The sequence below is a fragment of the Danio aesculapii genome, chromosome 7, assembly GCF_903798145.1.
Source record: "Danio aesculapii chromosome 7, fDanAes4.1, whole genome shotgun sequence".
NCBI classification, from domain to species: Eukaryota; Metazoa; Chordata; class Actinopteri; order Cypriniformes; family Danionidae; genus Danio; species Danio aesculapii.
In genome coordinates this window covers 40,808,156-40,828,033 of record NC_079441.1, presented here as the reverse complement: position 1 = coordinate 40,828,033, position 19,878 = coordinate 40,808,156, and the positions used below count along the sequence as shown (strand labels likewise).

At 36.8% G+C, this 19,878-nt stretch overlaps 1 protein-coding gene across 1 annotated transcript in view; it reads left to right on the top strand.

Moving 5' to 3' along the window:
• Positions 1–19,878, top strand: part of itfg1 (integrin alpha FG-GAP repeat containing 1) — a 221,087-nt gene that overhangs the window by 191,836 nt on the left and 9,373 nt on the right. The window contains exons 15-17 of the mRNA XM_056461971.1: positions 5,732–5,856; positions 14,723–14,805; positions 17,914–18,031. Of these exons, the coding sequence (XP_056317946.1) occupies positions 5,732–5,856; positions 14,723–14,805; positions 17,914–18,031 (326 nt within the window). The remainder of the gene's footprint in view (positions 1–5,731; positions 5,857–14,722; positions 14,806–17,913; positions 18,032–19,878) is intronic.

Sequence of the window (19,878 nt, the reverse complement as noted above, 5' to 3'; positions counted from 1 at the left end):
CACAAGCGCCCAATCGACAGGGCAAAGAATGGTTTCTATAGCGACGCTCGACCCGAGATCATTTACCAAACAGGTTTGCTTGGGGAGATGATCTTGGCTGTTGGGTTTAGGGTGAGAGTATGAACTATTCTAATATGCTGCACTTTCATGGCATTGTTTACACTGCAGATCTGATCTCCTTTTTGGCACCTGTTTACTTTTACTGTAAACTAATTTATTGTGATTTTACTGTGTTAATAGAGTTATTTAGTTAAACAACCAAAGTAAAAATGACACAAGGAAAGTGTTTGTTTCCTTTAAACATGAAAGTGTTCATTTTTGATGCAGTTAATGCACCTGCATGCCTGAGTCCCAGACCTCATCTTTTATTTCATACAGTTGATTGGTGACGGTCATAATGCAGGACAAAGGCTCACTGAATGATGAAGACTACACAATACAGTAATATCCCTCCTTAAAATTCTAAATATCAGGGCAATATTGTCCCTGTATGGGGTTTTTGTGTCAAATATTATGGATAGTGCTCAGCATTATCACATAAGTTAGAGTGCAACATCACACTGCGCTGTATTTGTCCCAAGTAAAAGTGCAAGTAGTGATAATGGCTGATGACATGCACTCATTTTCATCAGTCTGAATGAATTGAATCTTATCACAGACCTGTTTACATGAACTCTAAACATTGTAATTATACAGTATACGTGTTAATATGTGTTTATCTATATACATTACAATTAAAAAGCATCTAGGATTAAACCACCTCTTCCAATGTGATCAGACTTTTATTCAAAATCGAATCAAGCTCAATCGGATGGATTAAGGTATTTACATGAACCGTCTTTCTGATTATAAACAGATTATTTGGGTGCATGTAAATGTAGCCATTGATTCTGTAAAGCATCTCTGATGAACCTGTGTTTTGAACAGATCTTCCATATATAAATAGATTGTGTGTCTGAATCTATTCATAAAAGATTGTGTATCTGAATGACCTGCTTCTGTACATCATCTCTGTGTAGTGATGTTTATTACCAAGTCAGTGAAGTTATTGGCTCATTTTAGTGAAATATAATTTAGCTTTCATGAGCAAAGCTGGGATATTTATGCAATTAAAAGGGCAGAGGTTGAAAGCAGGTTTCTATAGTCCTGAATGTTTCTTTGTGTGTGTAATTTCTTACTAATATATAAAGTTTTCACCTCTATAGTGTGAGCACATACAGTACTGCACAGCAATATCTGCTTCTTAATATGACATTAAAAGCTATGGGCAAGCTATGGGCAAACATATCATTCATTGCATTGTGTTGGCTTGAAAGTCCACTGAGAATCAGTTATAGATGTTTAGACACAGATCAGATATTGGCATATTGTATATGTAACTGATTTAAAACCATGTTAAAAATTGGCCATGAACAGATGTGGAATAAATGGAATCTTGTGCAGATTTTTGTGTTTACAACTGTGCAACAAGTGCTAATCTGAGTCAGATGTGAGATAAAAAAATCAGATTTTGTTGTGCCAGCATAAAAGCAGCTTCTGTCTCTTTATGAACTATATATTGTGGTAAGCAGATACATTTTTTAAAGTCAGAGACAGAAAGAGTTGTAAACCATTTCTCTCTTTTTCCCCCCCTACGCGTTCTCCAGAGTGCTTTCCACCTGTCTGTTGTTTTGTCAGATTGAAGCTATTTTCTCTCTGCCTTTTTGCCTTGCATGCATTAGAGTACATGCTCTAGTGAAATGGTCCTACAGCTGTAGTTAGAGAGAAGATTTGCCCTTGCTCTTGTGCGGACTGTGGTTGAGTGAGTGTGTGAGTAGGTGTAGGTGTGTTTGTGCGCGCGTGTGTAGGAGGTGAGCTACAGCTCTATTAGTTTGTCCTGTACCTTGGCTTGTGCTTGCCTAGCTGAATCTCAATCCACTTTTGTTTTGTGGATGCTGTATCTCATATGTAGGCTATAAATCAGCCTGTATATTTGTGTGCGTGCACATGGGGTTTTACTACTGTGCCAAACAACATTATATATATATGAGAGGTTTTCAATCTGAGTTTCAGCGACTCAAAGGTCACAAGGGGTCTGTGAAATGTTTAAGACAACAGTTTTTTTTTTTATGTAAATTAAAATAATAAGTTCAATGTAGAATTCAGAATTTGTCTTGGTGACAATATCAAATGAAATGCAATATAAAGGCCAATTATTATATTAGTTCTATATATAACCCATAATGGAGTTTTAACACCTCACACAAAGATAAAGTCTGTAAAAAGCTTTAAAAAATCTTTAAAGGTGCCATATAATGAAAATCTGCATATCTGTATAAACCATAATAATAATGGTTCAGTACATGGAAATGACATGCCATAAGCCTAAAATACCATTGTTTTCCAATCTTATCGAAAAACAGTCCAATCGGATCATTAATATTTACTTCCCAGGCTGCGTGTGATTGGCCACAGGGACTACGTTTCCATGGACATCAGTAATCAAATTATTTGCATAAGACTTAATCTGAATAAGACGATAATATGATTAAGGTGTTTACATGAGTTGCTTTTTTAATGTTCCTTTCATGATCGTGTTTTACATGTTAAAGCACAAAATTCGATTAACGTCATTGTGTCACCACACTATCCACATTTCATGTAATTTCAGGTTTTCAGTTTGGCACTTTCACTTTCATTCAGGAACACTTCATTCATGCCCCCCGTGACATTTGAGATATTGGATGTGAGTATGAATTGCTGGAAGCGTGTCGTTTTAATGGAATTTGATACCACATGCTGTATGGACCAAAAAAACTTCACATTTTGCGATGTACTGTATGTCTGTGCTCCTTCACTAACTCGGTTGATGCAGAGAATAATGTCAAACACATGTGTGTGTATAGAGTATCCTGTCGCAAAATGCGGCGAAAATCCTACACGATGGTAATAGTTTGATTGCATTGTTAACATGTCTGTGCTGGGCTGACTGTTCCAAATATGGTCAAAATGAAGCTATTCCTTCAGGGGTCATTTCTGTGTTTACAATTGAACAAATAAAACCATTTCTAGAGTAGCATTGTTCAACTTACCCCAGCCACATACCAGAAAACAATTTATCTTATTGAACCACTGCACTCTATACTCTCAGAAATAAAGGTACAGTATGTGAGCTGTCACTGGGGTGGTATCTTTTCAAAAGGTACAAATTTGTACCTAAGATGTCCATATAAATACCACAAGGGTACATATTAGTACCTAAAAAGTACAAAAGTGTTCTTCTTAAAATCTGTAGGTACTAATATATACTTTTGAGGTACCAATATGGACCCTTTAAGTACCAATGTGTACCTTTAGAAAAGGTACCACCCCAGTGACAGCTCGCATACCTTTATTTCTGAGAGGGCATGGCACCTTAAATTTTTCTCTTATTTGTTAAAAGGGTCCTTTTTACAACAATTTAAAAAAAGCAATTCAAACGTTAAGCAGTTCACTGACTGTAACACAAACGAATTGATGATGGAAAATATACTGCAGATGAAAATACCAGTATTATGTGTTTCACCACTAGAGCAAGACTATGATATCATTCATGTTTTTTATTATATGAGCTGAAGTTCTTTTCCTGGTCAGCAAGACTCGCTCTCCTTTTTCCATCAGTCTAATTGATCCTCAGTCTGCATCCAGAATTCCTGGACCGCTATTATGTGCCAAGAGGGAAGTTATTAGGACACCCTTGTTCTGCCTCTCTCTCTCTCTTTTCTCTCTGATGTGTAATGGGAAATCAGCTTATACACATCTAATTGTTCTTCTCTTTAATGGCATCATTAAGCTGGACACATGACACATGAGCAATGGACTGACCTTTCCCCGATCGGGGACTGTGAGCATTTGCTTCAGCAGGACACGCATAAAGTGCTCCATCAGTTAGTTCAGATTCAGTTCAAGCATCCTTCTGCATCCAGAATCCGTAAAAAGGAGATTTTAGAAACCGATTTGCTGATTATACTGTAGTTTAAAAAATACATGTAATAAGATAGGGACGGGTTAGTGATTAAAGGAACAGTTGTGTTAAAATAATGTTAAATAATATTCTGATTCTTCTTTTTGAAACCTAAAAAAATGCATCCCTCCATTGATAGAACTTCAGTAGGATAATGAATGCATACTAAAGTGACAAGGTTTTGTGAGAAATGTATAAAGTAACACTTTTAGCACGGGAAACACGTTTACTATTAACTACAAATTTTACCTCATGATACTCTTTGTTGGCAACGCAGTGGCGCAGTAGGTAGTGCTGTCACCTCACAGCAAGAAGGTTGCTGGTTCGAGCCTCGGCTTGGTCAGTTGGCATTTCTGTGTGGAGTTTGCATGCTCTTACTGCGTTCGTTTATTTTTACCTAATTATCCCAACAACTCCCATATGATTTGTTCAGCATTTCATTTGTTCCAAACCCCTCTTTAGCACGATGCTAATCTGCGCTGATTGGTTGCGATTGGTCGACTGCATTCAGCCCACCACAAGAGAAGTGCCCACCATGGCTAATCAACATTGTTGAAGTAGTCAGAGTGCAGAGTGTATGTGTGAGCCCAATGCAGAAGTGCATTAAAGCAGTGCAGTTAAACATCAGCATATTGCTCTATTCTTAACCATGACACATATTCAGTATTAATCCACACAGCGGCAAAAACTAAACTCTTTTGAAACTTGACCGCCACATGTGTAATGGAACAGCTGATGGTGGCCATAGCACCGACAAACGGCAGAGGATCGCAAGCTCACAAATGTATTTAAATCCACAAAGAAATCGGCACACGTCGTTTTCAACGTGGCTTTAGATTATGTTATGTAAATATAAAGAGTTAACCAGATACCGTACAAGCCGTGTGGAGTGATTACAAGTAACAAAACACAATTAAATACATATTTTGCAGGCTAGAGAAAACAAGGGGCAACCATTTTAATCGAACTCAGACTAGTGAAATGGAGGAAGAAACTGATCCATGAACTGTGTACTGTAAAGTTCCTGTCAAGCCCTGACAAAGTTCCCATACATCAATAGTCTTTTCTGATCCTTCCTTTAACAAATGGCCGACGAATCCCATTGCAGGGTAGATTATTGCATTAATCACCAGAATGTTCACTTATTAATGTTCACTCATCTTCTTCAGTCAGGATCAGTCCCACACACACCCACACTCTGCTAGTGTCTGAAGGGAAAGGCACATTCACGTTTTACCGGATCCAGCACTTCATATTTGGTATTGTTTTTTGAGTTGTCATTTGAGTTAAAAAAAATAATAATAATCGATAAGAGTACCGCGAACTTACTCCATTTAAGTTGAAGTTATGAGATATTTATTTAACTCATTACCTTCAACACTGAGTTCAAAACTCTTTTCAAATGAGTAGAATTCACTTTGTCAATTTTGAGTTAACTACACTCATTTCATTTGATAACATTGACTGTTGGGTTTACAGTACAGTGTAGTGAGAGTTCTTCACATGCTGAGAACTCCTATAATAACAAGTCTTATTTATGGATGACACTAATGGTGGCTATTTCTTCTGTTTTCTCCTCTTTCATCTTGTCCTCCCTCTCCTGTTCCTGTCCTGTTTTCCTCTGTACGCTTCTCTCCTCCTCATACTCTGCTGTTCTCTCTTTTACCTTTCACTCCTCCACTCCGCATCCCACTCATACAATTTGCCTCCTACAATTCCATGTCATTTTTTTTCTGTTTGTCTCTGCAGCGGGGCAGCTCAGCCAGTCTGCTCATCTGGCTCTCCAGCTGCCCTACACCGTGCTCGGTCTGGGGCGCAGCGCCAACTTCCTGGATCACCTGTTTGTGGGCATCCCCCGGCCCCCTGGAGGGAAGGTACAGACATACCTTCTCACACACGCTCACAGACACTCGCCATATGGAGGGAGGTGGGAGGAATCATGGGTAGAAAGGCCCCGGGAGAGGATGAGCATGCAGATGGCCTGGTTTACTTCTACCTGCTCCCGTCCTGTGTCTGAGACAGGAAACATTGTCTCTGACACTTTAGATCAACCCAGGCTCATTAGAAAAACAGGCCTCAAACCAAACCATATATACATATATATATACAATTCACTACAGTTTTGAGTCGAAATGAACTCTATAGGTAGAAAAACACCAGCACACTTTATTGTTTATCATTCAATTTATGATTACATGAAAGATTATCAGTTATATCCAGTGTTGAAGTAATGCACGTTACGTATTTATATTACTTTTCCAAAGTAACAAGTAAAGTGGTGTATTAATTTTAAAAATAAGTAATATTGTTTGAGTTACTTTAAAAAATGGAACTTAAGTTACTTTTTACCTTGCTTAATTGGCTTTAAAATATATATTGCAATAATAAAAATGACCTTAGTCAGGTTGAATGACACACTTAATGAGAGAGTGTGCAGTGAGGGAACAGACAGTCAGCTACTACTCAACATCATCATCAGGTCTCCTTTTTTCACCGCAGATGAGTCTGTGTACTGTTCAAAATTTTAAGTTATTCAGTTACTTGGTTTATTTTGAGTCAGAGGGGCTCAAACCGTTTCACGACAACGATTCATTCGCGAATCGCCCATCATCACTACAGACAGTCAGAAACAGAAACAATGGCAGGCCGGAGACTTACATTTTTGCAATGGATTCTTGTTATTTTGAACTCATCGAAGAAAAGAAGTGGTTTGTTGTTAAGTGTAGATTATGTGCAACTATTGACAACTGCAAGAAACACGTAAAAAAAAAAAAAACTGCAAGAAACACATTTAAAAAAATTAAAACTGGATGCGAAGCACTACACCCGCACTCCACCTCCAGCTAAACAACAAATGATTGATATCAGTTTACGTTCTCCAGGTAAATTAGACTAAACTAAAAAAATGGATATTGCTTTTATTGTTGAGGAAGTGCAGCCACTGCCTACTGCAGAAGTGACTACGTTTTGGAATATAGTAAGATTTTGTCTCTTGTGGGAAATGATTGACACATTTGTTAAAGCCACTTGAAGAAATTTATTCACCGTATAAAGCTCAAAAATTTATTTTGATTTGGAGATTTTTTTATCATCTTACTGTTCATTTTGTTATTAAACATTTTAAAAGTGTAAACTCTGTTTTTGGTTTAATATAAATTATGTCTTGTTAGTAGGCTACTCTTAGGCTTTACTGCAATCGTTATCTCAGTGGACAGTGAATTTACTTAACTAATAACACAAAACATACAAAAGTAACAAACACATTGCTTTACATAATCTGTATGTACAGCGTGTATAGCTCTGAGCTCAAAAAGTTCTCAAAATATAATTTTATTCTACATTTTTTTTAAGGAAAATGAAGATGTAGGTTCTATAGGTGTTTGTTAAATGAAGAGCTTCTCTATAAAAAAAAAGGTGAAAAAACACCTGCAGGAGATCAAACCTCAACCAGGTAAGCAAAAGTTACTCAAAAGTAATATAACGCATTACTTTCCATAAAAAGTAACTAAGTAATGCAATTAGTTACTTTTTTGGGGAGTAACTTAATATTGTAATGCACTACTATCAAAAGTAACTTTCCCCAAAACTGGTTATATCCTTCCGGTTCTTATAACAATTCTATGTTGTCTTCTTAAAACACTTTAGTAACACATAATTATCGGGACAAATTCTCACTTTTAAGTAGTTCCTTATTAGCTTGCATATTTGCTGTATTCTTCAGTGGCTGAGATAGCTCAAACGCACTACAGGTTAATCAAGCACATGCAAATAGAAACAAACTGTGGACACGTCTTCATCAACTTGACAACACACAAATTCTCACAAGACATGCAAGTATAGAAACATGCTGCAAAAAACGCAGACCAAAATGGAAACGTGTCACAGAAACAAAAGTTACGAGCCCGGCTGCTTCCAGTTTAGAGTTCTGTGAGCCTTTTGGAGGGTTTTATGTCCTGAAAGTGGAGTACATTGTTGTTTATGTAAAACTTGCAGCATAACCATATACACGTGCATTCTACATCCCTTAAAGGGTTCATGAGCTGCCTGTTTTTTTTTACTTTTGTAATGTTGTCTGAGTTCCACTTAGTTCAACATTTACAAACACATCATAATTCTAATGTAATGAGTCATTTTCGGTTGGCTAACAATTGGCTAACAACACTTGTTTAGACAGTCCCAAAGTAGCCAAAGGAACAGCTTTGTGCTGCGTATACAGTTAGGTCCATAAATATTTGGACATCGACACATTTGTAACATATTTGGCTCTATACACCAACACAATGGATTTGAAGTTAAACGAACAAGAACAAGCAGGAACTAAAGACAGTTGCTGTAGAGGTCTGGCAGAGCACCACCAGGAATGAAACCCAGCGTCTGGTGAAGTCTATGTGTTCCAGACTTCAGACTGTATTTGACTGCAAAGGATTTGCAACCAAGTACTAAAAAGTGAAAGTTTGATTTATGATTATTATTCTGTCCAATTACTTTTGGTCCCTTAACAAACGGGAGGCGCATATGCAAACTGTTATAATTTCTACAGCGTTCACCTGATTTGGATGTAAATACCCTCAAATTAAAGCTGACAGTCTGCAGTTAAAGCACATATTGTTCGTTTAATTTAAAGTCCATTGTGTTAGTGTATAGAGCCAAAAATGTTAGAATTATGTCAATGTCCAAATATTTATGGACCTAACTGTATGTTTGACAGCCCACACTTTTTATAGATGGACACTGTAGAGATTTAGATTTAAAAATATGTAAATATTGAGTTCATAACAAAGAGTCTGTAATAACACACATATTAATAATGAACAACACACAATACAAAGAGTTGCTCCCACTTCTGTGATTCGACGTACTGTTGGATTAGGTATAGTTGGCACATCATGTCTTTAAGTTTAAATCTCATATCTGTCTCCATATGTATCGCTTTCATGTGTGTGTTGCACTTTGTGTGTAACACTTTCTTTATTGGTTAGGTTCTTCAGGTATGTTAATTTCAAACACGATAAAGCATGAACATTCTAGTGCCATTTATTAGCCATGTGATTTCCATAGCTGTGGAAATTTTTCATGAAAGGGTGTAATAAAACATTGCCACAGTCACATTTATCTGTTTCCGAGAAAATTTAACACCTCTTTTAGCACTTCCCACTTGACATTTCACTTTGAAACTGCAGTGAAATGTGCAAGAAGCAACATAATATAATTTCTGCAGAAATGTCAAAAATATTCCTTATTTTGGGCTGATTATGGAGATATATATGCAAGACGGCACTGACATCTTCCCATCCTCCCCAAGTTTTTAAATGATCATGGTGTTTTCTTCATATCGTTCTGTTTCTGTCTGGTTTTAGCTGAAGAAGTGCAATTTGAAACGACTCCCTGCTCTTGAATTCCCCTAGTGCTGCTCATTTAAATTTAAGACGTCGGCTTCCTCTGCCGTCAGTGAGCGAAACAGAGGTCTTTATCAAACACTGATTAGAATTGCAGATTTGATTTACCAACACACACTTACACATGAACACATGCATTTGCACATTCACATTAACACATGAGCAAATTTTATGAACAGCAATTTGCTGTGTTGTGTTTTTAACATTGCTGTCGATTTAACACATTTGTTTAGTACGATTAATTCTTTTTTTAAATAACACCATAAAAAATGGCACATTTAAATATGCCTTCTGAATGCTACTACGGTCAAAACCCCTTACCACTGAGAACTATTCACATACTCTGTAAAGAAAATAGCTGGATGAAGCACTCAACTGGATTAGAACAAACCTAGAGTTTTTGAGGCATGATTTTTAAGAGCCAAACTGTTTTTAACCTGACAAGGTGTTAAAATGCAGCCCTCATGATGCAAGACACTGAAAAAATGAAACAACTGCTGAAAGAAATAACACTAGGTGTTCTGTTGTGAAGATTTGTTTATTTGATTTATCGTTGTTTATTTGATTTACTCATCTACAACATTAAATCCTACCTTCATTTGGGGGGGCGGTTAATTGCATATGCATTTTAACACAGTTTATTTTTAGCTGCCCGAGACTCATTTTATTTGTATTATACAAAAGCTCTGAAGGGAATGAGAGAGAGCGTTTCCTCAGAGCGGCTCTGCATATGTGGTAGTTTTTCTGACACAGATGAATGTTTCTATAGAGCACACCTCCAGTTCCTGCTGACTGCTGAACTCTCTGAGCTCGTGTGGAGAAGGGAAAGCGGCTCAGTCTCCTCTATCGTTTTCACATCTGTAATCTCTCAACAACCCAAGTTATCATGTTAGAAGAACAGATCCTAGAATAACGCATTGCTCCAAATGGAACAACACAGAAACAAAGCTTCATTTATTGAGGTGGAGCCTGTAAAATAAATTGTGTCATTGTTTTTTGTATCTTTGTTACATCTACTAATAAAACTAGATAGTATTTAACTGCACATGACTAACATTCACTTTTTTTACAAGCAGCCAAACCCTAATCTTAACCCTTTACTATGTACTTAATATTGTTCAGGTCTTATTTGTGTAATTACAAATTAATTTTGATGGTTTCCTTTAGATAGTTTGTTGACTGCAAGGCGATGTTCACACTAGAGGCAAATGTGGCCCAAATCTGTGTTGTTTTTAATAGGCTTGCCAGTTTAACGCATTATAGTTCAATTAATTGGTTGTCAAAATAACACAACAATGGTGAGTAAATGAGGGTTACACACTTTTGACAGAAACACATAGACTGATAACGCATGAGAATGTTGAAAGTGTCATAAAGCTGCTTAAAATATTAAAAGGAATTAGTCATTTCACCTACAGTTGAAGTCAGAATTATTAGCCCCCCTGAATTATTAGCCCCCTGTTTATTTTTTTTCCCAATTTCTGTTTAACAGAGAGAAGATTTTTAACTGATTTATTTTATCTTTGCCATGATGACAGTAAATAATATTTGACTAGATATTTTTCAAGACACTTCTATACAGCTTAAAGTGACATTTAAAGGCTTAACTAGGTTAACTAGGCAGGTTAGGGTAATTAGGCAAGTTATTGTATAACGATGGTTTGTTCTGTTGACTATTGAGAAAAAATTTATAGCTTAAAGGGGCTAATCATATTGACCTTAAAATGTTTATTTTTTTATGATTTTATTCTAGCCAAAATAAAACAAATAAAACTTTCTCCAGAAAAAAAAAATATTATCAGACATACTGTGAAAATTTCCTTGCTCTGTTAAACATAATTTGGGAAATATAAAAAAAAGAAAAAAAATTCAATGGGGGGCTAATAATTCTGACTTAAACTGTATATATCTCTCTGTAACAGTGTATTATAACAACCCTAAATTAAAGAACGGTAAAAGCAAAGGAAGAAAATGCACAGACACTGGACAAGAATAAATCTTTCTAGTGTACACCATACTTAAAATCTGTTATTTAACAGTTTCCTTTTTTTGTGATTCTCAAGTGTTTTCCGTTTATTTACTGTTGGGAATTGCATTATGGGACCTTGATCTCTGCTCTGTCGACTTCTGATGTTTTCTGATGTACTTTTATTGACCTTTTAGTAGTTTGAAATAATAAAATGTATAAGAAAACATAAATAGGGAAATAAGTCTGTAAAATAACAGAAAATGTACTGGCGGTTTATTTCAAGGTTTTTGTTACCTTAATATACAACACCAACCAAGAGAATAAATCACTTTAAACTATTAAAAATGGTAATAAGTCACTTTTGGAATTTTTCAAGGTTAAACATTTTTGAAAGAAAGATCAAGGTCTCATAATGCAATTCTAAAGCATAAATAAATAAAACATGAATCACAAAATATGGAAAACTTCTAATTTACGCATATTTTTTTACAGTGTAAGCCTGTACTAAAGAATACTGGGTTGTTTTAACTCAACCTTGTATCATGGACAATCCAACCACTACAACACAACACAACACTTTAATTCAACTTTTGGGTTTGTTCATACTTGACCCAACCTTGGGTTAATACAATAACATTTCTTAGAGTGTGTTGAGCACCTTTCTTTTGTTCATGCACACAGCAATTCCAGCCAAGGGTCCCAACAGTCCTAAAATGCACCTTTTATTTATTTTCTATTTATTTATATTGGTGTTTTCTTTCTCTCTCATTTTCTACGTTTTATCTTAATGCAATGTCTACTTTTTAAATGATTTGTTTCCTTAAAATGAATTCACAGCTAAAAATAATAAACTATTTTTATTTTTAAAACTAAATCTTTACCTGTTTTGACTACTGGACCGCTTCATATTTGGAAGTGGAGGACAAATTTATATATATGTAATAATTAAAGTTTAAATTGCATTTGTTAGATCATCACCATAGATTATATGATTGAAAATAATGATATCTAAAATTTATAGGTAAAATTTATACTTCTAGGCATTTATTGGGGGCCCCCAGATTTCCTGAGGCCCTAAACGGCCTGTTGGAATGTTCAATCAATTCCATGCATGTTCAATAAAAAAGGTCAGGAGAGGTTTTTCTTCAAGGTTTAACATATTAGTAATTTATTGGATACAAATGAATAATTCGATTCACAGAATTCTGTTATCCTCAATGCAATGCAAGAGTTACATTCAGGAGGTGTGCAAAAATTTAATTTCCTGACTTCAACTTATATAGGCAGCTAATGTTAACAGGCGGAGTTTAGTGAAATTCGTCATTATCCGGTCCTCCATTGGCTGCACCCATCCATACATACTCTTTTTCTCCAAAGTTTCTGCACAACATTAAAAGCACAAGACTTTCTGTGTTCAGTTTTAACACCTTTCTGCTGGCAGGAAATTTCTGCAGAGCTGAATTAAATTTTGGACCAGCATTTATCTACTTCTGCAAAAACACTTCATTAATATGCAAAACATATCAGACTCGAGAAAAACTTCAGCTAATATGTAACCTTTAAATGACCAATACAAATAATTGTTTAATGAAAAGAAAAAGAGACAAAAATAATAAAAAATATATTACTTTTTCCCAAGAGGCCGCTTACCTCACTTATTGGTTAAATCCACCCCTGCATGCACACTATCAAATGGAGGATATTTTGAAAGGCTGTGCCTTCTGTACATATATTCTGGAGCATGAATGAAAAAATCAAAGTAGATTTTAGGTTTAACTTAACTTAATTAATTACACTGTAATAAGGAAACTATAAGAGTAATAGTGTTACTAAAAAACCTGAAGCAATTAGTCATTTATTTTTTATCTAACAGCTATCAAACTTGCATTGAGAATTCAGTACAAGCAATGAAATGTGTGTTTTTCTCAGAGATTGAAAAGTTGCATTCTTAAATAACGTCATTCCATCTCATATCATTAAATTTGCAAAATCTAAGTACTATATTTAAAAAGAGCCCCGTGGAGTTTTCTCTGTTGCATAAGCATAAGGCCAGGGCCTGTCAGTTAGCGTAACCCTGAAGCGCGTGGGCTTGAGCCGTCCTCCCTCTCTCTAATGCTCAGAGGCAGGAGAGGGTCTTTGACTGTAACAAATCTTTGTGTTTCTGCCGGTGCCCACGGTTGACCTCCGCAGTGGGCAGTGACTCGACTCCCCACAGGGAGACCAAATACCATCCCGTCCCTTTCATTTGCAAACCTCATCCATACACGCAGAACACGCATGCTAAAAATAGCCCGTTCAGACCTCACACTCTTCCTCAGCAGCGTGTGATAGCGTAATGTAGAGTTATGATAAATGTGTTGTCGGAAATTAAAATCTGTCCCCCTGGAGGATTCCCTCAAAAAGACGGATTTAATGTTTGCCACTAATTGCCGTCGAGAAACGAGTTGAAGAGGGAAAATTACCTTTGTAATTGATAGAGGTACTGTCTTCATAATACATTAAAGCTTCCAGAGACTTCCCTTCCACTAATGAACTTTTTTTTTTTGCAAATAGCTGCGGGAATAGACCACTTTTGATGCTGCTTAATGTTTGGAGGCTTATTAACTGCACCATGCACTAAAAATGATGCCGTTTTTTTCACTGAACGACTTCTGGAACTCTCTGGCGTTGTTTTTTTTAAGTGCCGTCAGGGTTTGATTTTTATTACAGTCTCTCCGAGAGCAGAGTAAATGTTTAACAAATTAGCAGTGCGATGGGCCTGAGCAGAGCATTTGAAGTGAACATCATACACATAATCACACGGGGTTAGCGGCTAAAGGAGTGAATCGGGCCAGTTTGAAGTAACCGAGTTGAACTTTACAGATATTTTTAAAACTTGTTTTGAGCTGCTTTGATCACCTGCCTGCAAATGGCTCCTCCACCTACTCATCTGCACTTTAAAGTGATGCTGAAATTTCTGATTGGACTCATCGCTCCTGCTCTCTTCAGTTCTCAGCTGCACTTCACGCCGAGAATATCGGCACCTGCAGCGTGGCTCTTCTTCTAGCTCACAGTGCTTTAGTTAAACAGTGTAAATGTGGGCCAGATTGAGTGGGAGAGATGTTGCAGTGATGTTTCAGCTATTATGTGTTTAATGTTTGCTAAAGATAGACGTGTGTTTAACATGCCCTCTTCTCCTTTAAGACCCCCCACTCCAACACTGTTCAATTATACAATAATACAATCTCCTGCAAATCCCCTCCATCCTCCACAGAGGCACGTCAGCGCGAGTGCGTTTTTTGCTAAAGGACGACTGCAGAAATTGAATCTGCTATCATTTCTGTAATGGTAACCATGCTAATATTCTGTGTCTTCTATCTTGTTTTTCTCTTGCAGGATGTGAGGATGCAGGAGTGGACTGCTATTATTCCTAACTCCCAGCTCATCGTTATACCATATCCACAAAATGACCCTCGCAGGTGAACACACACACTCACACATACACAGTCAAGTAGCAGATCTGCAATCAAATTCATGCTATTATTGGAAAAATACACTGCCTACGCAGATAATACAAACTATTAGATGGTGCTCTCAGTATTACTTATGAAAAAGAATAAATAAGTTCTCCCTTAAGAAGGTTGCTGATTCGAGTTCCGGCCAGGTTAGTTGGCATTTCTGTGTGGAGTTTGCAAGTTTCTCCCTGTGTTGGCGTGGGTTACCTCCCACATGCGATATAGGTGAATTGAATAAGCTAAATTGGCATGTAGTGTATGTGTGTGAATGAGTGTGTATAATTGTTTCCCAGTACAGGGTTGTAGCTGGAAGGGCATCCGCTGTGTAAAATATATGCTGGATTTATTGGCAGTTTATTCCGTTGTGGTGACGTCTGATGAATAAAGGAACAAAGCCGAAGGAAAATGAATGAATGAACGAAGATCTCTATTAGTGGCAATAGTCAGGTTCTGTAAGTGGAAATCACATTACTTTCCTCCAGAGAGTGATAGATTTTAATTCCTTTTAATATCATCTAGTAATTACATAAACTTTTTTAACAATTGTGTTAACCAGCATAATTTGTTCAGAAAAATTCCCATGATGATGTGTCGAAAACTTCAAACAGTTAGAGTCACTATGAGCAAAGAAGACTTGTTCAAAACCTTCTGTTGAATCATTATTATATATTGAGCCTTTTTTTTTTGACTTTGTTAAAGAAGGATGTCTCTAAATTCAATAAAACGTGTCATTTATGGGGAACTTGATTAGCCAGACCCTCCTCCTTTGTTTTGGATCATGAGCTCAGTTCACTACCATGCACAAGCTCTTCACCACTGACTTCCCTTTATTCCGACTTCGGTTGTTTTAAATATCCTTTGTAATTATGTCTTTTGGTAATAAATCATTTCTCTTTATGATTAACATGGTCCACATCAAGGTTACTATACTTATTGAAAACGAACGAAAAAAGGGAAACTAGAATTGAAAAATAATTTTCGTTAACTGAAATAAAAATAAAAACGAGAGTTTAAAAAAAAAACTGGAACTAACTGAAACTGTATTGTGAACATACAAAACGAACTAAAATTATGACAAAAACATCCTTCGTTTTTGTGTAAATGTATTTAATACATAAACCTACTGTATTCCTTTTAGAAGTAAATCTGTTTATTTTACGCTGCAGGTGTTTGACCCATACGGCACCTCAGAGTCTGTAATCCTTCTGCCATTGGCTAGATAGAGCCTGTCCTCCTCCAATCATACTCGCTGTTGCTCCCGCAATAAAAACAACGACTAGACATGACAGCAGCACAGTGACAACATTAAATACGACCCGAGCAGATGCTTAAGAGTATTAAATGAACAAATGTGTGCCCCATAATGGGTTTTATTTTTGTATGAGTGATCGCGATTGCAACGATTCGTTCTTTTTAACAGGATCTTCTAAGTGAACTGGTTGAACTAGTTCACCAAATCGAACTGAATCATTTGAAACGATTTGTGTCTCCAGTAAGCACTCTTATCCACAAGTTACTTACTGTTTCACATGTCTGATACCCCCTTCTCACTCGAAATAAACCAATATACACTGTTATTCAGTTATTAGAACAGTACACTGAGATCAGATTTGAGAAGAAAAGAATTGTGAACCAACAATAGTTACTGCGCATGCGTGATTCAGTGAACTGAACACAAACAGTACATGACAGCCTGCAGTGACTGAACTAACAACTGCAGCGCGGGTAAACCGATGGCTTGAATGAGAGGATCTGGTGAAACGTAAGTTTATTTCATAAGAGAAAATCGTAATGGAGTTTAAATAAGTGAATCATGCTTCAGTTGGGTTGCTAAACTAAAGTGTAAGAAGCTTTTCATTGTGATGTTTTAATAGACTGAAATTATGATTGCTGACTACATATTATTGATATGTTGAGTCCAAACATGGGAGGACTATGTGTGTCTAACCTGAGAAGCAGCCTTGCACACACACATATTGCACTTAGGGCTGCTGTCTTGTGGACTCCTGTATTTGAATTTGAGGATGGGAGTGTATGTATGCAAAAATGTATATTTGATTGAGTTTTTATTATACAATATATCATCTGTAGATATTGAATCTTGCACCTAACAAATAATTAAAAACAAACAAAAGCTAACACTGAAACTAATAAAAACTAAACTACATCTAAGCAATTTCAAAATATAGAAACTAATAAAAACTAGTAAATCTACCTTCAAAAACTACTTCAAACTAACTGAAATTGAAAACAGAAAGTCAAAACTAAATAAAAACTAAAACTAATAAAAAATCCAAACTATTATAACCTTGGTCTACATTGTCTTTCTTATGTTACAATTTTGAGCCGGTTGTAACGGCTTCCTTCATTTATTGTTGCCAGTATCTACCAAGATGCAAACCCACAGTCAACAAATGAGTTGTAATAAAATCGTTAATGTAATTAAAGCCAGATATACACCGTCACAGCATCCGTCACCAGCCTTAATCAGGAGCGTAAGAAGGTGTTTCCTCTGGCATCAATATTTAATCTGTTTACCAGCACAGCTGAAATGTATCTTAATGAAGCTGTCCGCCAATCTTTATCATGAATATTTGAGAAGATTACTTGATTTTCTCAAGGTCCCCACAGACCCCGCTCGGGCTCCTTCAGCTGCCGTTTTGCTTTCAAACCACTGACAAACAGAAAATCTCTATTTCTATTCTCTCCAGTAAATGGAGAGCGTTCCACCTCTCTAGCTCTCCATCTGCTATTTAAAGCGGCTTGTCTTGATGTCCTGATGTTTCGGCTTGTCAGAGAGCGTGTCAAGACTGATTATATTTAGCTTTCTCAGGTTATTTGAATCATCATATTAACGATTGCGCATTTATGTACACAACACTAAAAGTTTTCTTCAGTAACCCAAACTCTGTCACCATGTTGATGATCTACACAGGTTTTTGCTCAACATAATGTCTTTATGTGCATTTCATTTCAGTGTTCCAGAAATTATGTTTACATTTTTTTACTTCAACCTAAAGAAGTGCTCGGATAAGATCTCAGTTGTGTCTGTTTTTGTTTGCTTTTTTGCAGCTGGAGTGCAAAGCTCTACTTAACCCCGAGTAATATAGTCTTACTGACAGCGATAGCACTGATTGGCGTGTGCATCTTTATTCTCGTCATCATCGGGATACTGCACTGGCAGGAGAAGGTGAGAACCAGCATCTCAGACTTATTTTCAGCCTCTCACTCGTCATTCAGTTCTTCCTGCATCTGTCTGTGGTGGTGCAGCGGACGATTGTGTGTGTGTGTGTGAGAGTGAAAGAGAGAGAAGATGTGAGCAGATGGGTGTGTCTGTGTGTGGCCCTGCCCTCAGGCTCTCTCACAGGCTGCTCCAAACACACTGCCTCACTGCTAATTGCTTTGTTCTGTCCTTTCAGCATATCAAATCTGTTCCTCATTATCCCACACAACATGTCCTCCAGGGTGTGATGTGTGAGTTTGTGCTTGTGAACACATGAGTTTCGGTCTTTGTGTGTGGGAAGGTGATTGTTTGTTTCGTATGTATGCTATCTGTTTCTCTGAATGTGTGAACACACTCCTTTTAAGCAGGCCGATGTTTTAAAAAATCAGCCAGTTTTCCAACAACCAATTCGTGAGGTTGACGGGTTTAATTTAATTAGCGTGCTGGGCTGCGATTAGCTGTTGGGCAGTTCACATGGTGTAACCTTCTCAGAAAAGTTACAACCATTCACATTCAGACAGACCTCTTTAGCTGTTGCGTCATGTGCTGTTTTTTTTTTTTCTTGGATGGAATGTCAAGTTTAAAATACTCCAACTTTTTTAAGAGCACTAGGATGTCTTATTTTCTAAGAAAACATCCGGTTGAAGTAACTGTAAAAACCACTGCTGGTTTGAAGACCAATTAGCCAACTAGTTCTTTGGGGTAGAGTAGGTTTTTAAATAGCTCTAGTTTTTCCTCACTGAAAAAAAAATAGGTCTCGCAGCCTGGCCATGCTGGTTAATTTATTCGGTGGCCATTTGGTCTCCCAGTCTGAATTACACAACAGTGCCAAATGCCTCTAAAACAATAGTTTTCAACCTCACTAACTCAAACAATCTGTGTTGTTCACTGCAGTATTCAAAATTTCACTGTCCATAGATAATAGGCAAAACACTGTATATAACATGTCACAAAAATAATTTTTACATTTATTTATTATTTAAAATAAGAAATATCTGAGGGAATTTTTTGTTGTTTTAGATTATTAAGGCTTAGTTACCATCTTATGGGCGCCAGGCTCCTGAAATTTTACTGTTTTTGAATCTAGATTGAGCACATTTAAATTGGACATATTCTATATAATAAGTACCTTTTTGGTAAAAAAAAAATAGGCTCAGTCTGAAAACGTAGACCTGTTTACATTTCTGGAGAGCATGAATTATGTAGCCAGAACTATGTATGGCTGCATTTCGTTTTTAAAACAAACACTACAAGGCAGTATAACACTGTTCCTTTTCGCGCTTACCAGCTGACAGCTTACCTCCGTATAGATGGCTTTCCCACTGTTAGCAGTTTGTTCAGTTAGCTCGACATGTACGTTGGCGGACTTGAGATGCAGAGCAGAATTGACCACAACAACGGGGTTTGATTTCGGTGAAGAACGGTTCCAGAAAGCGAGTAAGAAAAAACAAAAGCCAAAAAATAAAATAAACAAGTAAATAACAGGGTGGTGAAATCTGAAAACATGGTAAAAATCCGATGAGAGCTTTTCTTTTACTGGAATGCTTTTTAAAACACTGTCGTTTGGGCTTAGGGAAGTGGGTGGGTGGGTCAATTGGTGCTTTTGAAAACACTATTGGTTGGATTTAGAGAGGGAGGGTGGATCAGTCGATCAGTCAGTCAGTCAGTCAGTTTACGTGAGAAGAGCAGGAAATTTGAGATCTAAAAAAAGTGTACACAGCAGCCTCAGGTGGATTCGCGAAACAAAAACTGCAAAAAAAAAAAAGTATCTCCTGGGATGTATTTGGCACTAACCAGAGATGTATATAGCGGTA